This window comes from Vanessa tameamea, chromosome 8 (genome assembly GCF_037043105.1).
Source record: "Vanessa tameamea isolate UH-Manoa-2023 chromosome 8, ilVanTame1 primary haplotype, whole genome shotgun sequence".
In the NCBI taxonomy this organism is placed as follows: Eukaryota; Metazoa; Arthropoda; class Insecta; order Lepidoptera; family Nymphalidae; genus Vanessa; species Vanessa tameamea.
The window spans coordinates 9,555,110-9,576,295 of record NC_087316.1 but is presented as its reverse complement, the minus strand read 5'-3'; the positions used below and the strand labels follow the sequence as shown (position 1 = coordinate 9,576,295).

At 31.6% G+C, this 21,186-nt stretch overlaps 2 protein-coding genes across 4 annotated transcripts in view; both read right to left on the bottom strand.

Moving 5' to 3' along the window:
• Nucleotides 1–1,087: 1,087 nt before the first annotated feature.
• On the bottom strand, nucleotides 1,088–13,302 carry LOC113400036 (zinc finger protein 91-like). Of its 2 annotated transcripts, none has more exons than XM_026639400.2 (5): nucleotides 12,960–13,302; nucleotides 12,173–12,319; nucleotides 12,012–12,092; nucleotides 11,603–11,680; nucleotides 1,088–7,387 (listed from the first exon to the last, which is right to left on the bottom strand). In XM_026639400.2, the coding sequence occupies exons 1-5, from the start codon at nucleotides 13,098–13,100 to the stop codon at nucleotides 3,137–3,139; spliced, it is 4,698 nt and encodes a 1,565-aa protein (XP_026495185.2). In that variant the 5' UTR covers nucleotides 13,101–13,302; the 3' UTR covers nucleotides 1,088–3,136. The 2 variants fall into 2 exon arrangements, with proteins under 2 accessions (XP_026495185.2, XP_026495186.2); XM_026639401.2 differs by lacking the exon at nucleotides 12,960–13,302 and adding an exon at nucleotides 12,582–12,788.
• A 5,464-nt stretch (nucleotides 13,303–18,766) lies between these two features.
• The window catches only part of Rab26, a 77,794-nt gene continuing 75,374 nt past the window's right edge, over nucleotides 18,767–21,186 (bottom strand). The window contains exons 4-5 of one of the 2 annotated variants that reach the window (XM_026639402.2): nucleotides 19,672–19,782; nucleotides 18,767–19,302 (exon numbers count right to left, since the gene is read on the bottom strand). In XM_026639402.2, the coding sequence (XP_026495187.1) occupies nucleotides 19,061–19,302; nucleotides 19,672–19,782 (353 nt within the window). In that variant the 3' untranslated portion in view covers nucleotides 18,767–19,060. The remainder of the gene's footprint in view (nucleotides 19,303–19,671; nucleotides 19,783–21,186) is intronic. The other variant, XM_026639403.2, reaches the window with a different exon arrangement.

The following is a 21,186-nucleotide window of genomic DNA, read 5'->3' as shown; positions in this document are numbered from 1 at the left end:
AAGTAAGCTTTTCAATGACACACAAATAACACGGAACAAACTCATTTGTTCAATTTAGGTATAATGTATTTCTAATGACACATTATAGCAATTAAAAAGAAATTACGCAAGAATACCTGCAATACATAAATGGCGGATCCAAGGCTTGAAGGTTTTAGCAAAGTAAATACTAAAAGCACACATTTGGGTAGTGTAATGCTTTCTAAAAAGTTTAAGTAGATTTTATCAAGTTCGATTTTATATTTGTCATGGAATACCTACCTCAAATGCCATCTATTTTTTTGAAAATAAATATAACCGACGATAATTCACACCTAATGTAACGTAACGCCAAGAAAAAATTAGCAAACACGTTTCGTCCATATGCTTGCATAAAATAAGTCTAATCATAATAAAAATTCTATTGAAAATAGGCTTTATTATATTCCATACTATAGAAGTAGTCTGTTATCTGAATATAGATACGATCACGATCGTAAGACATATTATTTTATGATGATATAACTCATATTATAGTATGGTATAACAAATGAAATTATTAAGTATATGAACAAATCAGAAATGCTTAGAAAAGTATAATTTGAAAAAAAAAATGACGTCTACCCTAAAGAAATCTTTAACCACGAAGAGATAAAAAAATATTGAAATTGGAACATAATGCGTGTGTTGAAAATACTCGTAAAATTAAGAATGAACTTAAAAAAATTGTGTTTTATTAACAACTGTTAAAAAAACAGATTCCATTTGTTTATTAATAACTCAAAAACTATATAATATACTAACCTAACTCAAAAGTAGACGTGAAACTTTTTCCATTACAATTATCTCTTTAATGTTTTTTAGACTGACAGTAAAATTACGTCCCATTAAGCCCTATCATTATAAATTGTCATTATCTCATAATTCTATTGCCTCATAGTACATATCACTACATTAAATATTATAACAATCGCGCAGGCTTCAGCTTTATTGGTACCAATCCCTATTAATTAGACCTTTATTATACCTGTGCGAAGCCGAAGGACGTGTAGCTAGATTACCACCATAAATACTTTGGATGGATGGATTTTGAAAATAAAACACTGAGTTATTATTAAGTCACTTTATTGAAACCACAAAGATGACAAAAATAAACCTCATCTATGGACAAATATATAGGTATTATTAATACACTGTTAACACGGTATTCATAATTAAGGTGTAAAATTTCAATTTATAATTTAAATTAATTTGACAAATTCTTTCATCATCAAAGCACATTATCATTTAAAATTTACGTCGACGGTAATTTTATACAAAAACACCTAAATTACTTTAAACTGTACACTAACAATGATTTGTCGTATAAATCCTTTTATATAAGTCAAACTTTTCGTACTTTATCATATATTTTTACATAATCGCAAACATGGGCACTTCAGAATCAATCAGCTTATTATATTATATTTACATAATCGTTTCATTTATCTCGAAATCAAATTAGTAAAAATAATCACGTAATGTGAGTGTGAAGTTGCCATTAACTCTGTCTTAAAATGAAAAATGCAAGACTATATGTGAATATTTAAAAGTAGAAATATAATTCATAAAACCACTTATATCAATCATATATATATACACTGTAACACTATCAAGCGCCATAAAGCGCTAGATTAATAAGACACCTGAAATAAAATGGTAATAATGAGCTCTATCACGCTTATTGCCTTGGAACATCGCGTTTTGATTTATTTTATAATCAAGAGCCATTTATAAGCCAAAGCGTTTGCATAATTTATTAATACTTTTATAATCTGCATTGTGAATATAAAACGTAAGTAAATATATTGATTTTAAGTAGATTCATACAGGTACATATTTATTGCTATAAATGTGGATTTTGATGTCTTTTATCGTCCTTTCAAATGATTATATATATATATATGTATAAATTAACCAAATGATGAAAGCAATATTTAAAAAAATAGATATGGTACTTTTTACAAAACTTAGTGATGTATATAGTCTGTGGTTTTTAACATGTCATATGGTACCACCATGTTAAGTAATCAAATTTAAATGCATTTTATGAAGCCAGTTCTGGAACATAAACATTTTTTAGATAGAATTTCTCTTAAGCTAAGTAAACTCAAATTTTTGGCACTATTATTAAGGTGATTATGTTATACAATAAAAAGGTATATTTGTTATGTAATAGGAAAATTTTAGACATCCGAAAAATTAATGTGTTTTGATACTGGCTGGATTCTTTTTCGGTTACATTACAAACTCAGATTAAAAAAAAGATGTATCCATGAATGAGTAATCGTAAGCATATTATATTAAATAATATAATTAGGCCGTTTTAAATAATTAACCATAGATGAGGAAATATGTCCTTGGTGGTTAATTTAGTTTGTATAAAATATACATTTCAAATTACTATAAAATAATCAGTACATTTTAATAAAACTTAATCCGACCTTTGTTTCCTCAATCGAAATAATGAAAGTCCTAATTAGAAGTCAATTTAAGATGTTTATTTACATGCTAAGAGTAAAACCAAAAAGAAATTAAAACTAAACAATATCGACGATCTACGCAAACTATAATATTAATCAATATAATATTAAGGAAACATGTCATTCTTACAAGTATAAAGTTTTAACACTGTAGTGACTGATTTAAAAATTTTGGCCCAATTCCAATATTCAAAATATAAGATAAGAAAAAAAATCATTTCACTTACATGCCACAGTATTATCAATAATAATTATAATCACTAAACCTATTCATTGTTTTCAATGCGAGCTCATTCATAAGCCACTATGAATAATAACGATAATCATAAAAGTAAATTTATAAAATAAATAACAATATACGTGAGCAAAGACTTAAAATAGCAAATGAAATGGATAATTAAAATTCTACTCGCCAAATGGCATACAAAGGAATGACAACATAAATATTATAAGAAAAAACCTTCAGTACCATGCAACTGACATCAGGTAATCGGGACGATTACTGAAATATATACAATTAGAAAATGACACTTAATATCACTCAGTTTGACCACTGTCATAACAAAACTCCATACACTTAAGTCACGGATAGATATATTTTCATGGTCCTTTAATCTTGAATTTTAAAACAAGGATCAGTGCGCCATTTCAATGTGCCTTTGCAAACTCTTCTTGTTCATATAGAACCGGTCGCACATAGCACAAGGGAAGAATACCTTCTCGTTGTCCGAGTGTCTGGCCCGGGTGTGGGAGGACAAATCAAGTGCTCGGGCAAAGTAAACCTTGCAGATATTACAAAAAAATTTAGTAGGAGTCGCGTGCATCGTTCGGTGAGCTATCAGATCGCGCGGAGTGGCCACGCCGTCGCCGCACTGGCCGCACGTGAACTCGCCGGGGGGCGCAGCTATGGCTCCACCGTCGTCCTCGGACTCCGCGGATTCTTCGCCGTGATGTAAAGCCCGATGTGAATTTAAAGCCTTTACAGTATCGAATTGAGCGCCGCACACTTCGCACGCTTGTACGTCTTCCTCCATTTGTGTAGAACTTCCTTCTCCGCCCTCGTAGTGTTTCTTCATATGCACGATCAGAGTAGATTTCCGCGTAAAGCTCTTGTCGCAGACGGGACAAAATACCGAGTTCGGCTGATGAACTTCGTCCATATGACGCTGGTATGCCGCTCGCTTTGTAAATTCTTTATCGCAAAGATTGCAGTATCTGTCTTCGGCTCCCCCTGATAAATTGTTCTGGTGATCCATTTCGATAGAATCATCTGATCTCAATTTTTTATTAGGATTCACGACTGTCACTTCTACTTCTGGAGGCAATCTCCTTTTGGCCAACGTGGCTGGCGTCGAGGTTGATGTTTTAGGAGGAACAGGAACAGCATCCACTACTTCATGTTTACTAACTTTACTAGTTACTTTATTTTGAGGCATCCAAAGTCCAGAATTATTTGCTGCGGCTTTACCATCAGGGGAACGCAGATGCCAGCCTCGGTGGCTTTTTAAGGCAGCAATAGAAGTATAACTCTTATGACATATTTCACAATCAAACGTTTGAGGCTGGTTTTGTATCTGGTTAATACACTGATGATTTTGTAGAGCCAATAATCCGACAAATTGTTTCCCACACGTGTCGCAGGGATAGCGGGCTTGATAATCAACACTAGGATCGACTGAATCTTGATCACCGTCGTATTCTATGTCCATTTCTTGATTCATGTCTTGTGATTTGCTGGAGCTTTGATTCGCATTATAACCCAGAAGTTCTCGAGCATGTGCCGCTTTCAGATGTTCATAAAGTTCTAAAGTTGAGTTAAGAGGTTTTCCACATATTTTACACATTTGAACGGTTGACTTGTGGACATTTTTTCTATGACGATAATATGATTTTTTGTCTGAAAAAGTAATTTTACAAATAGTACAACTCGATCTGCCTTCATTCGAGGACTGTGTTTGGGTTTCAGAAGCACCACTTGCACTGGCATTTATAATTCCATGTTTAGCACGTTTGTGCTTCCATAAACTAGTTCTAAGCGGAAATCTTTTATAACATAATTCGCAGGAGTATGGCAAAGCATCTTGTGATGTCTGTTGCATATTGTTAGTTAGATTTGTGAAATTAAAACTATCAAATTGTGGAGTCGACAAAATCGCACCGTTTTCATCAACATTATAATCATCTTCTTCGGTAGAAGCTTGCATAGTGTTCTCTTCACTGTCGTTCCTATCATTAAGTAGATCCGCATGCAGCACCTTTTTATGTTTCCATATATTTTTCTTGTGCATGAATCCTTTACCGCAAATATCACAACAATAAGGTGCGTTTGGAACATAAGGACTAAAACCAGGTTGCATAGAGAAATGACGAATAGGTTTTCCGATGATTTGAGGTCCGAAACCTTTAGTTTCTCCCGGTTTTCTATTAGTGGTAGGCACTTTGGAATGAATACGCATATGATTAGAATATGCTTGACGGCTTTTAAATGATCGGATACATAAGTCGCAGAAAAATTCAGATTCACCACCCCGTGTGTTCGCTCCTGGGTGGGCTTGTTGGACATGTTCAGATAACTTTTGCGGAGTACTGTACGAGTTTGAACAGATGCTACAAGGATAGAATTTAACTCGCAAATGTGTATTCTTATGTTCTGCAAGTTCTGATGGACGCAAGAATTTTTTTTCGCATTGGTCGCAGTGATGAGCGACCTGATTGTGTTCCGCAACCTGATGATCCGTCCAAGCATCGACGGTTTCAAAAATAGCATTACATTCTGTACAAGAATAGTGATACTCCTCAGCTTCCTCTTTTACAAGAGATATATCAGGTTCATTAGTATGCATACCTAAAGATCTATCAGAATGTTCCATATAAATATGCTTGTTAAGATCAGCAGTTTGCTCGAATTTAGCGTCACAATGCTGACAGTGATGAGGTTTTTCCTCATTATGTATTATTTTTAAATGTTTAACCAAATTTGGGTAACTACTATTCTTCTTTCCACATATTGGACAATCTGTAGGTCGACCGTCGACACACTTGCTCTGATTATCAGGATCAAAACTGCCTGCATGTATAGCTACAGCATGGTCATTAAATTCTTGCAAGCTCAAAAACTTTTCGGAACATAATTCACAACAGATTTCAACTGTGCAATCTCCATTACGTATGTGTCTCTTGCCTATACTTTTTTCTTTAAATCGTAAACCACAATGTACGCAGGAATGAGGAAAACGAGATTGACCGTCTTCATGTACATCAAGAACATGCTTCATAATGAATTGTTTTAATTGAAATTTTGCAGGGCATAATTTACATGCGTAAGATCTAGCATTAAGTATATCTTTGTATTGAACTTTGACGTCTTTAGGTTCAACTTCTAAAACTATGTCATCAGTGATACCATTTTCGTTATATATTATTTTCCAAAGATCAGTACACGTATTTGATCTCATATGACTAAGCAAAGCCCCAATATGTGTAAAAGTAACCACACAATTGTAGCATGTATGCTTAGGAACTTTATGTCCATTTTTCTGTAAATGTTGTATAACTGCTTTTCGTCGAGGGTGTTCTTTGTTACAGCAAATGCAGCGCTTTGTATTAATTTGTTGTATAATATCACGATATTTGAGAATAAAATCTCTTTGCGTTTTTGTAATATAAACTTTATCGGGATCAATATCTTTTTCGCCTTCATCGCCATCAACTGCATCATTTGGATCTACAGTTTCATCAAGTTCTTCATTTCCATCACTATTATAAGAATTAGTTTGCAAATCCTCGTTAATTTCGACAACGGGTGCTATACTCATAGGTGGCAAATCGTCGTCATCCTCATTTTCTTCATGATTGATGATTTGTTCATCATTATCTTTTTCTCCATTTTCTTCATCATTTTCTTTGGCATTATCATCGTCTGCGTCGGCTTCTTCCTCAATATTATTTTCTACGTCCATATTATCTTGACTCTCGCCATTATCTTCACGGTTCTCTTTTTCATTATCGTCATTTGTCTCCTCCATGTTATTCTCATCTTCTTGAGTATTTTCTTCATCGTGAACTTCGTGATTTTCATCGCCTTGGATATCATTTTCTTGCTGACGAGCTATCTCAATCTCATTTTCCGAATCCATATCGACGGTGTCATAATTTTGTCCTTGATTGTTTTCATCATCAATTTCGTCATCTTCATGTTGATTAACAAAACCATCTGGCTCTGATAAAATTGCTTCTACTTGAAATGAGGCAATTTCTGGCTCCGAAATTAATGTTTCTGGACTTTCGGGCCCCGAATTAATTATTTCAGGTTCCGAAACTAGAACTTCTGGCTTGGCAGTTAATAATGTCTTTAAAATTTGAGGTTCTTTTTTCTTAATTTGCAAATCTTTAAGAGCCTTAATGCGAAGTGGATATGGTAAGTTGTTTTGGGAATTTTTCCCTGTTCTTATTGGTATAGGCTTTGGTGGTGCAATGATCTTCTGAGGCATCATTTTAGGTGGCATAGATTTCGAGTGAAATTGCATTTTGTGGCTTATTGGATTTGGCATTAATCTGGCCTTAGGATTGAATGGATTCGGCCTGAATTTAGGTTGCATATGAGCGTGAGATTTCTTTGTATTAATCTTGTTGGTGTATCTATCGAAATCATGAGCTGTAAGTTCATGTCGTCGAGCATTGTGAGAGTACCTATAGGATCGGCCGCACACTAGACAATCCTTAGATGCAAGCTGCTGAATACCTTGGCGGGCATGAAGAGTTTCTCCTGATGGGCGCATGACAGTAATGGAAACTTCAGGCATATTAGGCATGTGCGTAAATGTTTGCTGCTGCTCCATCATTTCTTCCTCGTCTTCATATTCTTCATCTTTCTCACTCTCCATTCCCTGAAAGAATTAAAAATATACATATTAATTTTTTTATAAGTATCCAAAATACAATTTTCGCTAAATGTTACATATGAATTGAGTGTCACTTAATTTAAGTAAATAAAAAACCAGCACGAAATATAAAAGATCCATTATATATTTAAAATAATAACCACGCTATATAAAAAAAAAGGAAAAATAAAATTTAACATGTATGCAAAATTTCAACCTAATCAATTCTGAGGAATCAATTTAAAATACAATTGCAAGATTTGACCATTATAATATATTAACAATTGAAGTTAAATAAAACCTCATAATACTAATTTTTATATCTAAATATAAAATATAATGTTTGTGACAAAGTTTTAATACATTTGTGGATTAATAAAACAATTATCATTTAATATGTCAAGTTATAAGACATATTTATTTATATATTAAGCAGGTTAAAAAAAAGGTTTTTTTTTAACTTCATAATTAACTGAATCAAAATCTTTATATGTATTTTTTTTATAATAATATGTACATATATTCTAATTAAGTAATTTTGCTAGTAGTATTGTACATTACATATTTACATTCTTTTGAAATAAATTCAACAAAAATATTCAATTTCCAGCATAAAATATTTGTTGTCATCTGTCAATTGACTTTGATAACAATTTCTAAGGTTATGTTACGCATAATTTAAAATTACCGCTAATTTTGACATTTGAAATCAAAAATGCACTTTTTATGCATTATGCATTTCTGAACTAATTGTGATTTATTATCTTTATATTATCTTTGAGATGATCTTTGACATTTGTCTAAAGCTTCACTTTCCTTCCGCTTTTTGAGTCGAAATGTGACGCTAATTTATTTTCAAAGTTTTTATAACTTTTATTTTGTTTTAAACTTTGAATATTGTTGAAAATTTTTGTTTGAATGAACAGTGACTTCTATTATGAAGAATTGGAAATAAATCCATTTCGGATTATCAAAATTAATTCTGATATTTTTCGCCTCGTGGTAAGTTTTGAATCTTTCTTCGACATTTGAATTTATTCGAATTGCACTGTGTCGTAACAACGATTGTGGTTCTTTACAGGGAATTTTTAAAATATTTCCCACGATGCTTTTTGTTATTTGTGAAGAATTTTTTGAATATTATTTTTCGTTTGGAATATTAAAGTTAAAAGTATAGGATTTCGAAATTTGTAATAGATTCTAATCAGAATTATTTCTCCTTTTACAGTTATTTTTCGACATTATTTTAAACATTATTTTTCGAAGATATTTTTCGTTACTTATTTCTTCAATTATCTCATGGGTTAATCTCTTCAGTCATTTTCTGGGATGATATTCTTGAATAATTTTCGGGAATTATTTTCTTTGGCATTATCTTCGATTGGATATTTTCAACACTTTTCGATGAACATTTCAACTTCATTTCGTTGGATATTTTAAAGATTTAAATAGAAGTTTACTTTTGGGAAACATAATTTGAAGTTTACTTGGTGAAGATGGATTTTTGGAAACGTTAAAGAAAGTAAAACCTTATCACACTAATTTATATTACTGGATCTTGGTATGTCATTTTTACATATTTATTTTCGCCGAAACTTAACCGCGTGAGATTTAATTAGAAATTTATTTACTTTTATAAAAAAAATTTGGCATTCAAACCTTATCGAAACATTATTGAAACTTTATTCAAACATAATTTTCCCTATTTGAATTTACTGTTTAAATTAATTTATAATTATTTAGACATTTGGTTTAATTATGTTGATAAACTTGACTTGTTTGTAACTTTAAGTAACTTAGTTGTCAGTTTTGAATAATTTTACCTGAAGTTGAAATTTGACATGTATTTAAATATTTTTGTTGAACTTTAAAAAATGTTACATTTAGTAAATATTTGTTTAAGCTCAATTTAAACGGATGTAAACATCCTGGCGCCCGATTATGTTAGCAATTAAATTTAGAATATTATAACAAAATTACTTTTTAATTTTTTTTGAATAAAATATTTTTGAACATAGATTTGCTGTTTTTGTAAATCTTTTTGTAATGTTAAAATTTATCTGACTTCCGGAGCACTTTCTTTTGAGGATTTGTTTAGTTTAAAAACTTTTCCAACTCTACTGATTTTTTTTATTTTTTTTAGCTCAAAAAAATTTAAATATTTTTTTTAATTGACACTACTCGTCAATACCCACCACACCTATTTTAACGTTACAGTATTTAATATACCAATCCGAATATGACTCTTTCTCTACAATCAATAAAAAAAACATCACAATTAACTTACAAGTCAATAAACAACCTGCTTACAAATATATACACATTAGAAGAAATAAATTTTAAATTGATTATTTAAGAAAAATCCAGATAATAAAATTAACAATTTTCTTTTAAGAAGATATGCAATTAGTACAAATTGAAATTGTGTGTTCCCTACATATAAAGGTTCCACATTTCTGACAAAACTGTTTGGTTCTACGATCAAGTTTCTTTGAATGAAAACAAATCTTACATCTTCTCCTATTCTTGTAAAACTGTGTGACATGTTCAAATGTTGAAAATTTTATTCTTTTGACATCAATGTTACTGAAGGATGGTATCTGTTCCTCATTCTCCATTAAACTAATTGCAAGTTCTCTTATAAATAAGCGCCTTTGTACAACACTGTTTGTATTATATGAAGTCCATATAACTTGAGCATTAACCGATGCAATATTTAAAAGCGTGAAAAATAAAGTGAGAGTCCAATCATTAGAGTGTTGCATAGTTGTGTAGTAATGCATTAGAACATCAATTACTTCTACTGAAGACTGATATTTTTTATACAAAGAAATTACTGATGTGTTGTTACTATATCCTCTTTTATAAAAGTTTGGGTCATTTGTCATAACATTGACAACTTTTGAATTATTATTCACATATGAACATAGACACATATCTTTATCTAAGAATCCATTGATAAATGTTCTTTCTTTTCTATAATGTGATAAGAAAAATGGAGGTATAATTTCATTATTTGGGTTGACTGCTCCGATACTGTACAATTTATACTCATTCTTCAGTCGATTCATCAGAGAATTGGATGTGAACCAACTGTCCATTATAACTGTCCGTCCCGTGCCAGCCAAATGTTGTACCAATTTTGTGGCAATTTCATCACATCCAAAGTAAGGATCTGTAATCACATCTAAGTTTGTCACATAAAAAGTTACTGGATCTATCAATAATACAAGTTTAAGTCCATTTTTAAAACTTTTCTTCGCTATATTATATCGGAACGGGCAAGGGCCATAAACAGGTAATATGACATCATCAATAACAACTAAATTACCAACATCCAATGAAGTTCTACAATTCAGAGCAAATATTTCAAAAACTTTCCTCATTCGCTTCATAACATCAAACTGCACAATGCTGTCATCATCCTCATTATCAAAACTCATGTTCTTCAGAAGGAATTTAAATCTTTCTAATGTCATTGCATTTCGAACACAAGGTGCTCCATACTCATTATGCCAGAGGTCACTGTATTTTTGATGTGTAGGTCGCATTATACCATGAAAATACAGTATTCCAATTAGTGTCCTGATTTCAATCACAGTTGTAGTCTCTGATATATTGTTATTATTTTTAATAATTTTTTCATTTGTCGAAGTAACAATTAACTCTAACAAATCGTCAGTAAAGATCATCTGCCAAGCTGCTTTAGGTTGAGGGCAATTTTTAGATGGAACAATATTACGTTTGCGTAAATTGATGGCTTGTTTTATCTTGGCCAAAGCTTCCACAGATGATATTTTTGGGTTTTTCGATACTATTTTCCTGTTCCTGCATAAATATCCATTTTTACAATCAATGAAGTCATCAAGCACATTGTCATTATTCAATTCTGCCTCAGAGTCGGAATCATGGTCAGACTGGTGAATTACATCACATTCTTCCATAGATTGAAGAGAGTCAATGACCTCATCTTCTTGGACCATATCCAGTATGGCATGAACTCGATGCCAATCCATCCGAGGATCTATATTTTTCTGTGGATGAAATTAATTCAATTGAACTATTCTCACACCAATGACCTAAATAAATACTATACAACTAATACACATTAATGATTACAAGGTAAAGAGTAAAGAGTCATATTAATCATCAGTATAGTATGTCAACATAATACAATTGAGTTTGACTCAATGATAAGGAACTTGGCCACTTAATCTTTACCTTATCACTTCTCGGTGTGAGCCCCAGCGATGCCAAAATAGGTGGTCCTTCAGGTTGTACTCTACTCGATGAGGCATTCTGAAATATTATATTTAACATTTATTATAAACAATATATAAATTTAATATTATAACCAAAAATATTTGCTAATGATTAAACTTTATCTTGAAAATTAAAAAATGTTTAACAACTGTATTATACTAATTCATCTAAATATATTTTTTATAAGTACAAATTTACTATATTTACAATCCAGTAAGATTTTTTTCACTTGACACTGACATGCTATTTGCTATGCAGATGTCCTTGAAATAAAGAAGCCAATTTCATTTAAAACTTAATGTTAAAGTCAGAGAAATGATATCAGTTTTATGGTTATATAGTAACAATTAAACTAATCTAAACATACCTCACTATCAGGGTATGATCCATCAATAACCACTCCATCATCATATGCTTCATCAGATAAGGGTTCACTTTTAATTTTCACCTGCAAACACATAGCAACCATATAATAATCACCAGACTTGAGCTTGAAGATTAAAATCAACATTCAGAAATAAAACCCACCTCTTCTAGTTGGTTGCTCTCCTTATTTATAAGAGACTGTAACTTGTTTTGTGTCCTTTCACAAACAGTCTTAAATATGTGCCAGTTATTAACATTGTCCATGCATTTCCTGCAGACATTAGTTGGCAGGTCGTCATTTTCGCTTATCTGAAAAAATAATGCGCACCAGTCATTTTACTGAAGCCAAAAAACGCGCGTGTTTCATCATTTCTCTATACATGAACCGAAACCGCGCCTCATGACTATATAGATATGGCGCGAGGAGAAACTAAGTAGGCGTAGGTATATCCGCGCGTCACGGAGCGGCTGCTTCTCGACCGAATAAGTAGAAGCGAGTCGAGTGGCAACCAGCGAGCCCCTCGAGGGTTACCGCTCAATATAAGCACACACACATCTAAAGCGCACTCACGCCGACACCGACGCTCGCTCGAGGGACGAGCTGCACTGGCCTGGTCGTCCGATAAATCAATACGCCCGATGTCCAACGACATGCCTATCTAGCGATATGTAGACCCCTCCCGAAAAAACCTCCGGGAATAATGCCAAACCCGACCCTCCTCATATGAGCTAGCCCTTGCCGGCTGCACGAAATGCGACGCGACACGACCACGAGTCGAGCGATAGCCGGGGAACATTACAAAATGGTGGACGTTCTTACGACATCTTCACCTAGACGCAGCGTTGCCTGTCATTATACGAACAGAGACGGATGACGAGTTCTCACGTACACCAAGGGTCTACTTTCACTAAAAACTCCATTCTGACACATATTTATTGTATTACATACCTGCACTGACACGCAATCTTTAATTTTCGAAGCGAGGACAGGAGGTTCCGAGTCATCCGAACTGGTGGTAGGAAATATCGGTAGTAATTCGCATCGAGATGACAAGCACAGTCTACAAACACGATCATAATTCACATTCATTGTAAATAAACAAAATTTTTAATGTATTAACACCTTCTACAACATTTAAAACACAGACGCCATGTCACCACGACCACTTCAACACAAAGCACTGCATATCGTTCTTGCTTGAGCACGATAGCGGCTGATGATGAGGATGAGAAGTCGATGTTCGGTCGGAATAGCTGGGTCGAGTCGCCGACCACCTGTCGTTCTGCGCATGTGCGCGTAATATGGCGTCAAGCGTACCAACCTTCCACAGACGAAAAATGAGTATTTTCATAGAACGTAAACCATTTAATAGTAGAAAGTTTATGTAGTGAAATAAACTTTTAATTTAATGTTCAATAATATTCGTTATATTATCAATAAATCTGTTTATTTAAGTAGTATTACATTTTATAGTTTTTTTTAATACATCTGTAATAAATATAAAAACGCAATATTACTATTGCCGTGTTCCGATTTGAAAGGTGAGTAAGCCAGTGTATTAATTACAGGCACAATAGACATAACCTCTTAGGTTCCAAGGTTGGTGGCGTATTGGTGATAAAAGGAATGGTTACTATTTATTACAGTGCCAATGTCTGTAGGCGATGGTAACTACGTATTGAAAGGCCAATTTACTAGACTACCACAATAATAAGAAATGAGTTTATTGTGTTTATCTGTCGCATTATATATAATATACTAATATTATTCTACTACTGTATCAAAATATTTTGAATTGAATTTTCATATTGAGTCAACGAAAAGTTTACTATTTCCATTCGGCTTAAATCTTTATTGTATCGTTCCAATTCTATAAATTTAAATAAATGATTATAACTATGAAATGGCTTTGTCATAAATCTTTTAAGCGGTATTTTATAGCAAGTGTCGTTGTGAGAACTGTACTGAAAAAGAGTAGGTAAGTACTTTAAAACTTAAATATGAAAAACAAAGGTAAAGGTTTGCAGCGTCTGACTTGTATTCTCCATCTCTTTCTAAAGTTGTATCAAATGTGGCGGCCGATTTAAACTTCGACAAACTTGTCATTTATGCAAATTGTGGCGGGATATTTAAAAATTATAAATGACGCTTTAAGTGACTTTTTAAAAAATAAGTTCTTATGTTAATTCAAAATGAATTTACAAGAAAAACCTAATGTTGTTTTTTAAAGAACATTTTATATAAATATTACTATTGTTTGATAATGCCAACTTGCTAATATTTATGAATAAAATTTTATACACATTACATCAAACCATTCATATACATTTTTTTATTCTTTAGAGTTATTTATGGGAAATTAATACAAGATTCATTTAATTAAAAGATAGCTTCTTTGGTTTGTTTAGTGAATTACAAAATTATTTGTTTACGGCTAACGCTAAACATAAAACACACTTAAATATATAAACTTAATGTCTTGTAGTGTTAATATTTCGTTTAAATTATAATACGCTATTATTTAAAATTAGAACTTAATGTAATGTATTTTAGTTTTACTGTTTAATCTCTGTGAATTATTTTAAGTATTTTTATATTCATATAATATGTAAGTGTTTTCTTTTTTAAATAAAAAAAACATGATATCGCATATCTAAACTTTTTTTTTTAGAAATAGAAATTATTTCGTAATTCGGGATAAGTATGTGGTGTATTGTTTGTTTTACATTTAGTAACGCTTTCATTGACTGAATTATTGAATATGAATTGAATACAAATTTGTAGGTTTGTATGAAAAATGGTAAAAATGCATTATATTCACTTAAAATATTTTATTCTATCACTTAGTACAGTAAATATGAAGTTGTTTTTAATGTTGTTTAAACATATATGTAAGTCTATGTGTTTATATTTAAATAATAAGATGGTCCAGCGATTGGAATACCTGAATCTTAATCGAAGATTGTAAGTTCAAACCCGAGCAAAATCTCTGGATTAACGTGTGCCTAATTTGTTTTATTAAATCATCGTAAGGAAACCTGTATGAGATGGATAAAAATCGGTCACTTGTATGGGAGTAGCGCGGTGGAATAAATTGGAGTGGAATAGACAGAAATTATATTTGAATTATATCTTTAATAATATTCAGATATCGCGGGACCGTATGTTATAATTTTTTTTCTATAAGTACTTAATTATAAAAATGAAGTAGGTTTTTGTTCTTATTTGTTTTTTCCCAAATGAAACTTTAAATTCCCTGGAAGATTTATTAATGTTTTCTGCGACGCAGGCCATAAATATAAAAACTCTTTTGTTTCAATTCATAATATTTTTATTTTTCTCACAAGCAACATTTAATGCCACAACAAGTAGGAAATGGTTACAGAATATTTATTTAACATAAAAACTTTACATTTCACAATTTCTTTAAATTATGAATACGAATCTCCCAAGAATATATTTCATTGTGTGTACATTTGAATATATAAATAAGGGCTTCGTAATCTTATATAAGTACGATATAATATTTATTTGTATTTAACATGATGTATTTTGTATTATTTATTTTAGAACAAAATTTTAAGTCTGATAACTTAAGTACAAAGGAACTAATTTATGACTACGAGAAATATTAAAATATCACAGGAAAGTGTAAATGTATTTTTAATAATTAATTAATATTTCATGACATTTATAATGATAATATAAAACATTAGAATTTATTTACCATTGTCGAATAAAAGAAATAACTCTATTTATAATCTAACGAGGCATGTTGTATTGCGGGAATTAAACTGAACAAAAATAACGAAGAGACACTCAAACAAAATATATCTAATAGGCACGTACCTCGTATATTGCAAAACACACAGCGCAGGTAGATAGGTACACAAAAAAAGGACATAGATTTTCTCTCGTAGCTCGATAAAAATCAACTGTCACAATTATTCATATAAACACTTCATTATTACCGATTTATTTTAAAATACATTGTGCATCAATTTTTATTAAAATAAGTATAACATAAATTGAGCCTTATTTTTTGGCATAATGTTCTAGACCTTGACACGATTTACAAATTTATGTAGATAAGACAAATACTCAAAGCTTAATAGATAAACAGCTTAAAAATAATTTATATATAAGCCTTACGCTTCTATTTTGCGATATTGTGTATACCCTATTACAATCGAAGAAGGAGTTAAGATAACCAAATCTTAGATTTATATATTCCTTGCGATTTGCTCATAGCTGTGTTATACAATACAAACAGTTAACTCTACTACTTATATCCATTTTAATTTTACATTCAAAGCTTCAATTAGAACTTCCCCGATATTCAAAATCTTTAATGAATATCATTGATTATTTTTAGTTTATTTTTATATCTAAATAGAGTGTCGTGCTACTATAAAACAACGAAAACTTTAACCAACTTATTAGCTTGGTGTGCGTGACAGCTACGCTTGACATTCGCCAAACGTCATACTACTTGATTAGTGTGCGTGTACTTAGTTGCCAACTGTTGGCTACTATTTTTTTCTCCACTATATCTAAAAAACCAAAGAGATTATTCATTGGTATGGCGTCAATTGATGTCAAAGTTTTTTTATATTTTCGGTTACTCCTCCTATGGTTGGAATAGACTATAGATTAAAGAGTTGTTTTCAATTAAGTCTGGGACAATTTTATAATTGATTTCAATATACTGACTTGTACTTATTTATATGATATTATTTATAGGTATAGTTATATTGTATTTAGTCATTGTGAGCGTGATTTGGTCACTACCATTCATCCGATAATACACGACAGCACTTGCGCCAACTGACTTGGTTTTTGTTCAACTTACGCATTATGCTTATTTTTTGTTATTTTTTTATTTTTTTATAATGATATTAGTTTGCGTTGCATTTTTAGATATTCAGATACTAAAAAAATAGTGAAGTATATATCCACAATATATTGAAGCGTTTTTTTTTCAGATTGTTAAATATCTCCAAATGTAATTATTATCAACCTTAGATTAAAATATTGTGACGAAGTTTGAAACTCTTGAAAATAATCTATCATTTATTTTCCTCAAATGTTTCGCATCTTCACTTCATTCTTCGCAACATTAAATATGTTGGCAACAGCGACAATTGCCGATTTATATGTTGAATTCACATAATCCTACAAACTAGGCAATAAATACAACCTATTAAAATTGCTACTGGGGCCTCATATTGGTTAGTAGGTCACGTTGAAATCCATTGCCCATAGATACAGAGTATATCTGTGCCATTGATTTGTTTGATTGATTGATTTGTTTATAAGAAAAAATTGCGATTATTAAAAATGTTCTTTTAATTATTTTTTAAAATTTTAATTATTTATTAACATTCGGATGCTGTTTAATGCAGGCCCTTACGTTATTATTGTTTTTATTTATTCGAATATACATATATATTGTATATAATTGTCATATCCGAATCTAATTGTCCGAATGCATATATGAGGATTTTTGGAAATTTAAACTTCGAGGGGGGAAAGTGGTAGGGCAAACTTTGCATTCATTTCCCCGTACGAATTAGAGACGGACAACTAGTATCTAGGAGTTACCCATCTATTTCGTTCATAAATAATAAGTAATAACATGAATTTGTAGTTTGTCAGATTAGGTAAGCGTAAGCTTAAACTTAAAGCCGGTGAAGCAACTTACTTATAATCTTATAACATATATTTGTACATAACTACTAAATCCTTCTCCAAAATGTGCTACCACTTATGGTATGAGTTTTATGTATATTAGTTTAGTAGATTTCTTACTTAAATGTTATAAAACACACGTCTCCTCTTTATTGAGTAGGTATAGAGTTTAAATAGTACGCCATGTCTTTTTCCCCGACATCCACTTATTTCTTTTTTTTTAATTACTGTCCACACATTCATGTGTGATTGAGTTACAACTATTCAGACATGCAAGCTTTCGCATGTATAATATTATTAATAAAATATCTAATACAAGGGGAAATCACCCTCATCTTTTAATTTACAAAGCATACTTTTCAAACACGCTCATATTTTATCATAAGTTATACTAGATCGATAGATAGATTTTAGTTACATATGTGAGTAATGATTTATATAAAAAACAAATGTCAAAGAATATATATTTGATGAAAATTAAAATGTTTTGCTATTTGTTTTTAGTAAATGTCATATTACGAAATATGGACATACGCCAATGTTGTATTCAGGGGTGCTTAGCGATATTAAACCTTAAAATTATTGTGGTAAGAACTATAATGACATTAAGACCCTATAGTAGTAACTTTATTTCATATATAACAAAACAATTCCATCAATACTATTAGTTCATATACAATCATCTAACGCTTATTTGCCTTTATTAAGCATTTGGGTACATTATATACTTTTTCTACAACACAATTTAATAAAAGGCAATAAGTAAAATTCCTGTACATGCAAAATGGAAAAAAAAAAAAAAATATCCCGCTGAGTTTCTTTCGCCGGTTCTTCTCAGGTCCGAGGTGCTAAATTCCGAACCGGTGGTAGATTTTTGACAATCAATAAGCAAGTGTAAACACTTCTATATTGAATAAAGATTTTTGATTTGATTTTGATTTGAGACATATTTGATGCGTCACTATGCATAGTATTATTAAATCCAAAGTTTACATTCATAAAATTTCTTATAATATAAGCTTAATTTTATAACCCGGTTGGGTTATTACTATATATATAAAATTAAAAATATTGTGCATATTAATAAAAATAAATTGATTCAGCAAATAATCTGCAAATAATTTACTATACATCATTTACAAACAAGATAAAAAAATATCGAAAATGTGTGTTTTCAGCCTTATTTAAAAATTTGTGCTTTACGCTATGCAACATATACCTACACATATAGCCTCTACAATCAAATACAAATTCAGTAATAAAAATTACGAGCCAATTCATTTTATAAACACGTCATAAAGACCGTTAAATTGGTCCACAAACAACCGCATTAGGAATTCGAAAAATGCGCGCGAAATCTAAGAACATGGCGGACACGAAGACCGTTGCTCTTGTGACGGTTGCGCGCGCACCACTAGCCTGGAGGGGTCGACGGGATTCGCTTTCGCGACTAAAGCGCGCGCCACGTGAGCAAAAGCGTCTTCAACGTTGAGGCCGGTTTTCGCAGAAGTCTCCATAAAGGCGACTTGGTACTCTCTCGCTAACCGCTGCCCCTCCTCCCGCCGCACTGCCCTCTCGAGTCCGCTGTCCGACTTGTTTCCTGGAAGAGAATTTGTGCCGCTCCGCTTGTTAGTTGATGTCGGAGGTATTGAGAACTTGTATGTCTTGTTATTTGAAAGATTAGAATTGACAGCCAACCTCCAATTTAAATAAATTTGTAGCAATTTAACCATTATAAGAATTTTCTATGCAACACTTTCTTTTAAATTATTAAACAGTTTTAACATCTCAATGTAAGTCATCAGCATCTCACATTACATAAAATCAATTACTGAATTCGTTTGGGAAGTTTATTAAGATTTTATTATAATATTGATTTGTGTTATGATATGTAATAACTTTACCACGAAACTGGTGGTGTTTTTAATAATTTATCGAATAAATTTGGATTCAGCAGTAGTAATTTTACCTAGGAGCATGATAACAACGTCGTCCTGGGCGTATTCGCGGATTTCTCCAAGCCAGGCTCGTATGTTGTCGAAGCTGATCTTGTTAGTAACGTCATACAACAAGAGAAGAGCTGTTAACATAAGATGGAGAGATTAGGCATAAAATTTAACTCACTCTAAGTGATTTTTGATGAGCTATCAATAGAATTAAATACAAATTTAACATATTGTCTATGGCTCGGATGATAGTTTACTTGACTCTTCAGATTTTCACAGCGGCACCACTCGGTTTGAGTTCGAGATCTCATTTAAGGAAATACGACAACAAGAGGAACCTTGCTCTTGTCGAGGTCTGCATATCTATTTCAATAATATTTTTTGTTTTGGAAAGGATATTGCAGGAGTTTCACATACAAAATTTCTTACGATCTAATGATCGGAATCATGGAGAATAACGGAACACTTTAATTCTTATGAGCAAAAGCAAAGCACTTGGTATGTTTATTATTTTATGTATGTTATATCATATATACCTAATTAACGAGACCAGGAAAACTATTACACCGACAAACGTTATTAGATCACGGACATTTGGTTACTTGTTGCAATTAATAACTATTGTATTAACGTAACGTTATGAGTACAATTAAAATTTCAAGGTCAACGTGCGAAACGTTTTTTCGCGTAACGTTACACTAGCGTAACGTGTCTTTCAAAGTAAGCTCAATTAAAATTAAATTTAATTAAAAATTAAGTAGTATTTAATCTTTAATTACTACTTAATTTTTAATTAAATTGATGACCGATTTTGACGGGACTTTCACTGGCAGATATCTTTTATTTTAGAATTGTATGTACTTAAAATAATAATAAAGACACGCTTTTTTATTAAATCGAAACACACGAAGCGCACGAAGTCGCGGGCACAGCTAGTATAACATAAAATAAGTAATAAAATGATTATTGCGCTCAGTAAAAAAAAATAACTAGTTTTGCAGAACAATATAATTACTTGCTAAGGCCGTCTCATTACTAATAGAAATCTCTTACATGCATCGCTCGGGGCTGGTGTTTAGCGAGATTAGCCTTACAGAGAAAAATAACAAGTTAACATTACTTGTTTAATAAAAACTTGAAGACGTACTTTCTGAAACTTTGAAAAATACACGGAACCCAGGGGCGTTTAAAAATACACGGATGCAGTAAAAGTAGCATGAATTTAAAAGTACCTAATTATTTAAGGTAATTTTAATATAACTATTTTGTTTTGTTCACCATTGATTTGAATAAAAATAAATGATACAATATAGATACTTATTACTTATCGTAATGAAATCGTTTCTGCCTAGGTATAAGTCTATTTTTTTGACATAAATAGGTACTATTAGTTACATAAACATTTGTTTTGTGAAATATCTTTCACTAGCGACCTGTCCCGCTACGCACGGGTGCAATGCTGATACTAAATGTCTTATAACGTTCGCAGTTTTTCAGTCATTAAACAATATAAAACGCTATGTCCCTGCGTTTTAAAT

Bases quoted from the DNA above. Each gene is read 5' to 3' on its own strand.
- LOC113400036 (XM_026639400.2), bottom strand. From the start codon at position 13,100: ATGAATGTGAATTATGATCGTGTTTGTAGACTGTGCTTGTCATCTCGA. The intron at 12,320-12,959 runs GTATGTAATACA...TTATTTTTTCAG, and splicing joins AAGATTGCGTGTCAGTGCAG to ATAAGCGAAAATGACGACCT. The intron at 12,093-12,172 runs GTGGGTTTTATT...ATGTGTTTGCAG, and splicing joins AGAGCAACCAACTAGAAGAG to GTGAAAATTAAAAGTGAACC.